The sequence below is a fragment of the Apium graveolens genome, chromosome 9 (genome assembly GCF_009905375.1).
Source record: "Apium graveolens cultivar Ventura chromosome 9, ASM990537v1, whole genome shotgun sequence".
Classification (NCBI taxonomy): Eukaryota; Viridiplantae; Streptophyta; class Magnoliopsida; order Apiales; family Apiaceae; genus Apium; species Apium graveolens.
The window spans coordinates 28839347-28851957 of NC_133655.1; the positions used below are offsets into that span (position 1 = coordinate 28839347).

The 12611-nt window shown below is 33.8% G+C and overlaps 1 protein-coding gene across 2 annotated transcripts; it reads left to right on the forward strand.

The window, feature by feature from the left end:
* Positions 1–383: 383 nt before the first annotated feature.
* On the forward strand, positions 384–12241 carry LOC141687403 (uncharacterized). 2 transcript variants are annotated; one of them, XM_074492653.1, is made up of 13 exons: positions 384–1751; positions 3482–3656; positions 4137–4249; positions 4364–4465; positions 6433–6502; positions 6999–7054; positions 9007–9057; positions 9228–9332; positions 9540–9584; positions 10055–10163; positions 10378–10580; positions 11530–11616; positions 11802–12241. In XM_074492653.1, exons 1-13 carry the CDS (start codon positions 453–455, stop codon positions 11976–11978), a joined length of 2592 nt encoding a protein of 863 aa, XP_074348754.1. In that variant the 5' UTR covers positions 384–452; the 3' UTR covers positions 11979–12241. The 2 variants fall into 2 exon arrangements, with proteins under 2 accessions (XP_074348754.1, XP_074348755.1); XM_074492654.1 differs by lacking the exon at positions 9540–9584.
* Positions 12242–12611: the final 370 nt, after the last annotated feature.

Consider the following 12611-nt stretch of genomic DNA (forward strand, 5'->3'; position numbering starts at 1 on the left):
CTCAATAAACTTGGATATTCGTTTATAAATTCAAAAACCCTAGTAAAAATTTTAACAAACTCAATAACTTGTCAATAATTCAAATTTGATTCGTTTGAGCTCAATTTGTTTACTACATAAATCGAGTTTGAACATTATTCTCGATAATTTAAATCGAGTTTAAATAGTATTTTTAAACTATGTAATTGTTAGATTCCACAAATTTAATTTAAAGTAGAAGCTGGAATTTAAATTTATCAAGTGAAAAAAACTAGAAGGGTAATACAAGTACATACGGAGTTTTAAAAATAACCTTGGGTAAACTTTTACACGGTTGAAAAATTGGAGTCGAAACGTAAACACAAACAGTGTATATGTACGTCATCTTTGTTCCCAGTAAAACTTTATAATTAAATTAGGTTTTCAAAGTCTCCGATATCAAATACATCGCTCCGATCGGCGATTAGTGCACGATGGATCATCATCATCATCATTATTCATGGCGTCCTCCTCAGCCAATTATACCACAACAACAAGGTAACAACAACATCTGTCCTGTTTGCTCTTTTTCTCACTTCCCTTTTTGCCCTCCAAACCCTAGATATTTACCATCTCATAACACCCCCAATTACACTCCTCAATTTGATCACCCTCCTTATTATGATCACAATCATCATCCAATTGCGCCTTTTCGAGATCCGTTTCCCCCTCAGATTAGTCCTAATTTAGTTAATTATGATCACGGTGTTAAGCGAATGAGAGATGATGTTGATAATGTGGGGAGTTATTCGAGTTTCGTGTCGGAGGATGAGCGGAGATTGAAGTTGTTGATTCGTGATCACGGTAGTGTAGGGAATGGCGGTACGAATGGGTATGTGTATGACAAGTTAGGTTTAGGGAGGAATTATGGTAATGAGTTAACGAGGAAATTGGATAGTAATGCGGAAATGTATGAGTTTCAGAATCCGTGTGTTGATGGTTTTGAGAGAGGTGAGCCTGTTGTTGGTCCGAGGAGTTTTAGTGAGGATAAAGGTTTTGGTTATGGACAGAGGAATGTGAATGATGTTGAAAATGTTGATAGAACGAGGTTTCAATATGAAGCTAATGCGGTGAGTGACAATGCACGGAGACAGTCAGTGGTGCCTCAGAATGTGCAGGGTTCGTATGCTGGATTGCCTAATGAAAGCGGCTTTAATTATAATAGTCAAAGGGTTAACTCTAGTGACTCTATTTCGATGAAGGAACCTTATTATTCACATCGAGGGAATGGGATGCAAGGATCAATAAGTGAACCAAGAAGCAATTTCCCTTTGGTAAATCAAGAATTTGACAGTCAGCTTTCGAATTCGTATAGATTTCCGCACCATCAAGAGCATCAAATTCCTGTTATCAGGCCATCTTTTGGGGTTAATGCTCATTCAGAGAAAAACATTTCTTCCCCAGCTATTCATCATAATTTTCATAAAGGAGCGTATCCACCTATATATAATGGTGCTACTGCTGGTGCAGCTCCTCGTGTATATGATATTCACCCACCTCTTCCTACTTCTCCACCACCACCACTTCCTATGGAGCCCCACGGAAATCCTTATCCTAGGCCATTCGCTTCATCCTCGCCACCAGTAGCATCAAATTCTCTATTCCCTATATCTGTTAGTTCTTCAATAGATGTGCCACTATCACATTCTTCAATTGCTGAAGGCCACTCCTCGTGGCAGAAGTACCATAGTGATAAGCCAAATCAACGTATCTTTGTTAGTGCTCCTTGTGAGGTATTTTTTTAAGTTTAAAGAATTCATACTCTATATATGTTTGTTATGGATTGCATTTACTCTTGGTAGTTGGTCATGTCTTTGAACTTTATCTTGTCTATCACGAATATATTATTGGAGTAGTAACTTAATGGAGCTGCTTTTGTTTGGTTGGGGAACATCTTTTTTCCATTTCCATTCTAGTGTTCTATGTGTTTTTACGCCCCCTGGAGACCACGAAAATGGGCAAGGAAAATGAAAGAGTAAAATCATTCCAATTTCTCATCAAATTTATTTGATTTTATAAGAAGGGAGCCCAATGGATCTGTTCCTGGGAGCATTGTTATCACGAAGACGACTAGTCGACGCAAGGTACTCAGGAGCGGAGAGTCTCAAAGCCTGACTTGTCGTCGACTAGTTGACGTGAAGGTCTCCCAAGAGTCTTGTCGCCCGACTTGGGGTCTTCATAACCATAATTGTGGTGTACTGTGTATATTTTGAACTTATTATTCTATTACTTTTGATTTAAATTATAAAACTAACATGTTCAATTATATTATATATTAAATCAAGTAATTATATGTATAATGAACATTTTGTTGACTTTTTACGACTAGTCGGGCGACTTATCGACTAGTCTTCACGAAGGTACTCGGGTGTTGAGGGTCGACTTGGCGCCGTGATTACCTTGCCTGGGAGTACCCTCAAACCCTAACCACATAATCTAGAACGAACATGAGATGTTTTAGTCTGGAAACTGTCATGAAATTTGGAAGCTAAATTAGTAATATAAATTTAAAATTGAAACTGAGTGCTAGTTTATTTTGAGCATAGGAACCTTGGACATCTTCTGATAGTTAAAAGCAGTTTTAGTTCTGGAGCCATGAGTTCTTAATTACTGGGCCATTTCCATATCGGCTTCCTGCATATAATCTAAAATTGCTATTCTTTTTTGTTTTTGAGTGTTGTTGACAGAATGATTTTTTTTCCTGTATCCTTTTAAACAGTTCCCGTTGGCTTCTTTTACCCCATTGGAATTTTAAATCATAATTATATATGGATAAGTCATTCGTTTTCTTTTTCTATTTCACATTTTTGGTTATTCACTGCCATCAGATAGTGTTTTGGCTGTTTAAAAATATGTTAGGGCTTTGGGGGTCAAATGAAAACTACACCAAGACCCCTCCCCTCCGACCACACATATGAATATAGGCACATATATGTAATATTGACCTCTTGGAGGTTTTAATCATACCTTAAAATTTCTTTCCTTTTTCAATTCTGGTGCTAGGTTTGCTTCCTCTCTCACTCAGTAAATCTTTTTTTTTGTTAAAAATTATTTCTGTTATTAAAAAATTATACAATTTTCTCTACTACATGATATGGAAAATGACACAGGATAAGAAAATTATGGAGAAGTGGTGTAAGAAAGATATACACACACACAGAGAGAGAGAGAGAGAGAGAGCGTGTAAGTTTTGTTGATTGCACACACCTATGCTATATAATGTAGTAAACAAAATCTTGTTATATACCCTGTGCGTGTGTGTGGGTTTTGTTTATTGCACACACCTATGCTATATAATGTAGTAAACAAAATCTTGTTATATACCCTGTGCCCCTTTAGTATGTGGAAGTTGGAATATTAGTCTTTTATTGAATATTTGAATGTTAATATGTTATTTTTTTTTAAAGTTCTTATGACATCTTAATGCCTGAAGCAACACAATACAATTCGTTTCACTTGTCAGGATATTGAAGGCCGCCAAGCACCTTTAAATAATTACTCAGTAGACCACCATACTTTTCCGATGAGATCTATTGCATCAGATAAGCCCAAGGCTATCGATGCTTCACAAATTTTTAAACAGCCACATCGAGCTTCTAGACCAGATCAGATTGTGATAATACTTCGCGGACTTCCAGGTACCATACTGATTGATTTATCTACAATAAAAAATCTGTAATTACTGGAGTTTTTTTTACCGGATATTGACCTTGTATGGAGCTTAAATTTATTTTCTGCAGCTGGTTACCCTTAAATTGTTGTAGTTGCCTGATTCACTGCTCAATGTTGTATAGTTTAATTGATATTTAAATAGTTGGCCGTCCTAAGTGTACCAGTCTACCTCTGGCGATTTTTAGTATTTATCTTCTAATTTTACATATTTGTATATGTTTGTAGAGCAAAAATCATATTTTATATTGTCTACAAGTTTTACATTAAATTTATCAAAGCAATTTCACCGAGGTAGTTCTAAGGAAGCTAGACAAATCGCGGCATCAAGGGCTAGTCAGGCCTAGAGGAGAGCTAGAAAACTGTTTGTGAATGTCTTTGGTTCTGAAAGGTTTTGTGGGGGAACTGACAATACAGGGAACTGAAAGTTTTTAATCTACATCTTCCAGGTAGTGGAAAGAGCTACTTGGCAAAGATTTTGCGTGATCTTGAAGTGGAAAATGGTGGTGACGCTCCACGAATTCATTCCATGGATGATTACTTTATGACAGAGGTTGAAAAGGTTTGTTAGCACACAAACTTGTTGTCTAATGTACACTTTTAAATAATGTCATGTAAAATATCCCATATCGCAAACTATTAGATAACTAAATATAGTAATCTCTTTCTTGTGAAGGTTGTGGATAGTGAGTTTTCAAAGTCTCCTGGTTCCATCAGAGGCAGAAAACCAGTTGTGAAGAAAGTCATGGAGTACTGTTATGAACCTGAAATGGAGGAGGTAAGCTGAATTAATTGCACTTCTGTTAATATTGAATAAAAATTTTGAGGCACGAATATTGATTTTATGATTTTCTTTATCTTGTAAAAATTGACTTGAGGACGGATTATGTTGTATATATATATATTCATGACAGTTCATGCTCAATAAACATTTCCCTTTTTGTCAAAGTAACTTTTAAACTTTTTATCTACCCCATTAAGGTCCGAACTAGAGCATGGTCACCAAGGGTAACCTTGTTTTGTATGTACTAGCTTATGACCCGTGCAATGCATGGGTTTCTTATAATATACTATAATTTTTCTTTTATATAATATTATTTAGTAATTAATTTTTATGTAGTTCCGATTATCTTTTTAGTAGTTTTAATTTAATATTTAATAAATATTATAGTAATATTAATTTACTTTCCATAATGAAACAAGTATAAATAAGTTGTATTGGGTAAAGTTGTATATTTACGAGATCATAATATTAATAATATATTATAATTCTAAAATACTCTTAATTTTAGTAGTATTTGTGTGAATTTTAATAGAATATTTATAAGTTCAAATTATATGGTTGTGATATGGCCCAATAAAATTACTAATTTATAAATTTAATATTTAATCTAGTTCAATTATGTTTGTAACTTGTATAGATATTATAGTTCTAATATGATTCACGGAAAGTAAAATAGAATATATTCAAAAAGTATAATAAAATATGGTTGTTTGGTTTAGCAAAAAAGAAAAACATGTGGTTTTTGGGATTGGACCTTTTGTGTGTAGAACTAATAATATAAAATTTTAAATTGCTATGTTAGTAACCTTACACCTTTGCTAGAGTAGTTTAAAATATTTGATTTATATGTCTTTTAAACTAACGGTTTTCATCTATTTACCAAAAATATAATGGCCATTATTCTTCATAAAGCAAGTGCCTTTTTTCACTTCTACACATCAAATTTTTCTTAAATTTATTAGTACATTAAGTAACTAATTTTTCGTTATAATTAGCTTTTTCCCACTTAATTAAAAGAAAGGTGAACAAGAGATTGAACCAAGTTGTGACTGTTGCATAAGCAGTTTTTTGTAACTTACTTCTAAAGAATATGTGATTAAATTAAATACCAATGCAAATTTCAGTGCTACCAGGTTCCTAACATAAAGAAGATATCATCATTCTGACAAAGAAGAAGATATCATCCCAGTGTTGTGCATGGTTTAAGAATTTAAATTATAAATAATAGTAATACTTGTTTTACTAGTGACATGTATTGTTTAGAACTAATAATATAAATTCTTTATTTTATATGTTGATGGGATTCGAACCTCCTTAGGAGTAGTTTAAATATAGAATATTCTTTAGTTTTATATCTAATGGTTCCCTTATCTATACTAAAGAACGGTCATTATTGTTTCTATGGTTAGCGAAATTACTAACAATTATCCCCATGTTTGATTATAATAGTGTAGTATAAATGTTTCATATATGGCAAGTTCATGATACTTACATACATGAAATTAATTTGTTATGCTTATAGTACTACTAAATGTTTAAAGTTGAATAAACTACAGGAAATTTATATTTTATTTTCACGTTAGAACAGTTTTGGACTTTATCATGCTGGAAGTAATTAATTTTTGAATACTTCAGATCACGATGTTAACCATTGAATTTGAGACAATGGGTCTATCTAGTATAATATTGTAAACAAGTTTGTGTTCCATGCTACATGAACTCGGCTTTGCAGCTTCTGTGATTCTATTACTTAATTATAGGCGACAAGTGCTAGTTGATGTTTGGTTCCATTTTAGCTGTCCAGTTTTAGGTTACATTAACTTTTTGAAGTTGGACAATTTCTTCTGGAAAAAGCTTGAGGATGCTCTCTAATAATCAGTTGAACAGTTTACAATTTGTAAATATATGAGACACTTGTATCTTTATCATTACTGACTTCAAAGTTGTGTCTTTAACATCAGGCTTATCGATCAAGCATGTTGAAGGCATTCAAAAAGACCCTTGACGACGGAGTTTTCTCCTTTATAATTGGTACTCATTTTCCTTGTCAAAAGATTTTTGATATTGTTTCAGTATGTTATACTTCGTTATGATAAGTTCACATTAAGGTTATCAACTTTGCAAATATTCCCGTGTCCTTGTGATGAAATCACTTGCAATTTTTTATGTTAAGTTCTTGACGATTCCGCACCCTTTGGTTTTACTTGTATGTGTTGAGGATATCAGCAATGATTGTTCATTTAAATATCATGTGAAAAATGCACATGTGTTTTCCTTTTTGTGGAGATTGCACAGTTTGCAATGTTCCCTTCTAGAATTACAAACCTAGGTCAGTGATGTAGTTCGAAGGTAAGGTTCGTTGGCTTTCTGGTTTGTCAAGGTTCACAAGTCTAGGAAGTCTAGATTGATTGTAGATTAAGTGGTAATGCAGTGCGGGCTATGCACTGTCTTCATTTACTCTAACTGAAGGTGCAGTTTTGTTCGGAATATTGACCCTTTTGTTGCTGGTATTTTTGCATCGTGTTAGTGGATGACCGCAATCTGCGGGTAGCTGACTTTGCTCAGTTTTGGGCAACTGCAAAGGTATACACTCACATCTCTATTCCCACAATCTATTTGGGTTTTCTTGTGGGCTGCTTATATAAGGCTTAAATACATGGTACTAATTCTTTGTATTCAAAACCGCGAAATGAGCCCTCTTTAAAGGGTTGCCAAATCTTTTAGCATCACCATGTAGTTACATAATTGAAAATACAGTGATTGTTTTGTTGCTTTTGTCCAGTAGAAGCAGTTTTGACTTGGGTTCTCGTGAAAATATTTACATTATCTTGTCATTTCCTTGGAAACAATTTTTTCTGTTATCAAATTATTTGCTTCTTAAAGACGTGATTAGCTTTTAGTACTTATAGCCTATATTAGAATGTCATGTAGTATTACAGTGGCGAGAGGAGTAAAACCTTATTTATATAAGCTTTCATCCTGTAGTCCCTCGTCTGATACATCCAACTGTATACGAAATGCTGAGTTTTTTATTCTAAAATTATCATTCATCTTACTATTATACTTTAAAGGTTTATAACAGCGAATTGTATTACGCCTTCCTTTTTTCCTGTGATTGTATGAGTTGACCCCGTAATGTATTGACCCCGTAATGTATTGACCCCGTAATGTATTGACCCCGTAATGTATTGACCCGATTCTGCTACATTAGCTGTTTGAATTGGATTTTATGTGCCACCCTGCCCGTAGTTGCTTATAAAATGATATGTTGTAGCCTTTTTTGTTGGCAACCTATTAGTTTGATGTTAACGTTATATCTGGTGAAAGTAGAAATGACAGTTTTCTTGTGTTTATTGCTTGTACACATCTTTCGGTTGGTTAGAATAGATAATCATTCACCATTTTTACATACTTTTATAGTTGAAGTGATGTTATCTTTTTCAAGGTTGAAATGACATTCCCTTGCTGAATAGTAATCCGAGGTATTGAATCTGATAAAGATTGATGTTCTATTAAGAAGGCTGTGAGCTTTTACTTAGAAGTTTTGGCCTTTATTTATAATGCAATTTTGGAATGACTTAACATGAATTCGTATTATTCGAACTGATGCCAAAATAAGTGTCATGTAAGCAGATGCTGTAAACTGAATCACCTATCAAATTATAATAATATGTAATTTTATTGACTCTGATCATAGCTCAAATTATTTTTGTCATGCAATTTCGATTGACTCTTTGTAATCCCAGGTGTGGTTGTAGTAGAGTTTTAAAAGTGATACAGGGTCCCGTCTATTCTGTGTTTTTCTCCAGCTATAAATTACCTGTAGGAAAAACAATTCCAATCCGGAAAAATTCTAAAACCAAATTTCTTGAGATGTATAGGTTCAGCATAGTAGAATTGTTATCAGCATTATGTATCTGCAAAATTGAAGGACTTCATGCTGACAGCCAGACAATTTATTTGAGATTACTTGCAAGACTTTAGCATTTTTTAAATGTTCTGATGTGTATCGTATTTTATGAACAAAAGATAAATTTTTATATATTTAATTTGCAAGTTAGTATTGCTACTATTTTTAAATGTTTAGTATCTGTTGGTTCAGTACAGATGGACGAAAGGTTATAATGTTAACAATTAATGTGTTTTCCGCAACCTATTTTGAACAGTGTATGTAAATAAGATTCAGATCTATATGCTAAGTTTATTTTGTATCACACTACGTGATGTTGGAAAAAATATATATTTTGCTGTGTCTATATTTCCACATACAGGTTGTAGTTTTTGCAATTAATCTGCTTTCGGTAACTATTAAAATCCTCTTTGAGACTAGTGTTGCATTTTTTTTAAATTTGCTAGAGTCCTTGCTTTATGCAGTAATTACTTCCATGTTCTAACTTAACCCCTACGAGCTTTCTGTTGTTTGACTGTCATAGCGCAGTGTTATTAATGTACGAACAATATAAACAATATAGTCTTGGTGTATTTATTGTTTTTATCCATGATGTTACCTAATCGTAATTGTTCCTTCATTGCAGAGATCAGGTTTTGAAGTTTACTTACTGGAAGCTACCTACAAAGATCCAGCAGTGAGTTCAAATCCTTAAAGTAGTTTTTATTAAAATACACGAGTACACATCCATAAAAAATGAGCTCGATGACTTTATTTTTTTTAAAACATGCTATGGAATGTTGGAAATTATTTATATCTTGAATGTGACATAGTGTCCTCTCCCTGGTCTAATTTTATGAACTTCAGGGTTGTGCTGCTAGGAATGTTCATGGTTTCACCCAAGATGACATACAGAAGATGGCTTGTCAATGGGAAGAAGCTTCGTCCTTGTACTTGAAGTTGGACGCGAAGGTCCGGTTGGTTTTTTATACTCTTAAAATGCAGAAAGCTTGTGTATTAAAAGTCGAGTTCAAAATTAAACTAGCATATGATTTATAGAATATGCACATAATACTAAGTAAAATTGCTGAAAGATAAATTGACAGGCACAAGTGGCCGGGAACCTATTGTTTTACATAAATAACCAGGTTGTTGACATTTTTTTTGCTGACATGACAGTCTTTACTCGGTGGAGCGGGTTTGGAGGATGGTGGAATTGAGGAGGTAATTTACGTTAGATGTATGATAGCAATACCGTGGATGGAGCCAAGGTTGGCCAGTGGGAGCACTGACCATTTTTTCTGTCAGTGATGTATATATATATAATAGTAAATCACATAATTGAATATAAAACAGTTCAAATAATTAATTGAAAGAAATGAAGGATGGAAGATTAAAATTATACCTTTTGTTTGGCTGGAATTGATGGAATGAGATAGTTACGAATGAAGTTGAATTTTGAATTGTTTAGTTGCACACTTATTTCTAAGTAAATCTAATATTCGTTTTTTAATTATATTTCATAAATTTACAGTTTAGTCGCTTAAGTTTATCTCTTCCAGTACAAAATTCAACACTTATTTCTGCATTGAGCAAAATTTGAGCTTTGATTTCAATTTTGTTCCCCTCCCCCTACTTAGTGGGCATTAGATGGAGTGATGTTAATTTGTTTATTTTTTGTTACAAAATGCCAGGTAGACATGGATATGGAAGACGAGGATCCTGCTGGCGGGTTACCTGGAGCAGAAGATGGATCATTCCAGGATCCTTCTGCACCTCTTGTTCTTAATCTTAAATCAAGTGGTATGATCTTTTTTATTTTGCATGAATGGATATAAGCACAGACTCGAGAGAATACGTATAATGGATATGATTTGTTTAAAACATTTAAGCGAATGTTTTTGCGTGTTTTGTACTGCTGTAGTATTCCACCTTTCAATCTTGTTACTTATTAGTTCTTGAACTGTAGTTGTTTCCGAAATAATTTTCCTTTTTACTTCATCACTTGGTTACTCAGGTTCCCTGGAGCATGATAAAAAGTATGGTATGGAAGACCATCCAGCAGAAGAGGTAAAAGCACTGAAGACGAGCAAATGGTCGAATGAGGTTGATGAAGGTGATGGTCAAAGATCAGAGAGTTCGAAAAGTAATTCAAGTGCTCTTTCCGGATTGATTAGCGCCTATGGAAAGAAAGGCAAATCTGTAAGCTGGGGTGACAAGGTATGTTTGTAATCATCTGTGCTTAGCTTATGTACACCTTTCTGGTGGAAATAGTGCCAAATTTTGTTGTTTTGGACTTCTAAACAATTTCGAATGCTAGATAGTGTTTTTGGGATTATGTTTATAAATCTATTTCACTTTTTCCCTGCTCTAAATATAAGTAATTAGTTTTGGACTTCATGTTATTATGTATATATGTAAGACAGTTACATAGTGTATGGAACAATAATTAATAGCCGCGGAAGAGGGTATGACATTTATCTCACCAAGTACCAAGTCAATTAACCAAGTCTGCAGGGCAACTGTGATCAAGTATTGTGTAGTTTGAGCAAGTTTGAAGGGTGAATGTGATCATATGTTGCTCAGTTCTTGTATGGAATGTAACTTTTGACTCTTCAGCTAAGAGCTGTTCATATGGTTATGCCATTGTGTATGAATTAGCTTCTGTAAATAATTTTTTAAGCTGTAACAAACAGTTCGTTTAGTGTAGGATCTCTTGCCTTGTTCTGCAATTCTAGAATCATAAATAAATCTAACCTTATTGAATGACCTTCTGGTAACATTCCTGCTAGTCCATTCCATAGATGGCCAAGAACAATGGCAGTCCTGTATAAATCTTGGGCCGGAGCACAGGATCAACCAAGAATGTCACTATTGTGACTACTGTTAATTTCTTCCCAGTATACGCGTATTAGTTAAATCACGTACACCCAAAAATAATGCTCCTAGACTCAAAAGTACTGTTTAGTTTAGCAAAAAAAGGTACTGTTGAAGTCTTTGATCATCACAATGAAACCTGGTAGTAAGGTCGCCTTCTGCATATATGTTGCAGCCTGTTTATTTTTAAATTAACTTTTTTACTGCTCACCTGAAACAGATCTGAAGACCTTACTATCTGTTTGTTTTATGCTGATGGCTGCTTGTCTCCACGAATTCTTCTTTTTGTCAGGATGACAGCATGGGATTCTCGATTGGTGCAGCAAACAAAGCAAAACTCCTGTCATTAATAATCGGTCCTGGAGCTGGATACAATTTGGTGAGCTGAATATCATTTTAAAATTTTGATTTGTTTTACGAGAGTAGGATATCTTTATTTAAGCTTTTAGGTCTTCATAACAATGTAAATAGAATTCAGTTCTCTATATCAAATTCTGTCTTGCATCCTAATTTGCTAAACCTAATGATTTGGTTAAACCTTGTTTAATGTAATTGCCTATGCAGAAGTCGAACCCTTTAACAGAAAAGGACAGCCTACCATTGGCAAAGAAAAATTTAGAATCAAAGAGGCAAAACGTATTCCAAGAGCAACTTCGTGCAGAACGTGAATCTTTCAAGGCTATTTTTGACAAGAGAAGACAACGAATTGGGGGGCTTGGCACCGAGGATGATAGTTTGTAAATGGTTGTTTGAGCTGTGGCTGAGCAATTTTTTTATGAGGGGCTAGTGTGTGTTGTATAATTACTCACTAGTGAATGAGGCGAGAAAGTGAAAAGGGTTTTGATGTGTTAGGGAAATCATGTTACGTCCATGTTTTGTAGTTGCGTGTAATGTAATGTTTAACTTTGCGGGACAAGTGAGGTGAAAGGATTGAAGAGTAACATCTTAAGCATCTGACAGGGTGTTGGGGCATCAAAGTATAATCAGCATTGCCGTTTGATATTGGGTCCGTTTGGCAATTCCATTAAGTGGGCTTATTGGCTTATAAGCCCGTAACAGTTTATTGACGAGTATTTGTCGACCCAGCTTATAAGTTGAATTTACAACTTATAAGCTTATAAGTTGAATTTACAACTTATAAGTTGAATGTTGGAACGACGTATTTTTTCACAACTTATTTTTGTTTTTCGTTTTTTTATCAATTTTAATTTTAGAATATATTTTTTTAAATGTTAATATAACTTAAAATATAAGAAATAAGATAATTATATATATAAATTATTTATTTTAATTTATTTAAATAAAATAATTCTGACTTATAAGTTAAATTCTCCAAACACTTATATAACTTATAAGTATTTTTTAACTTATGAC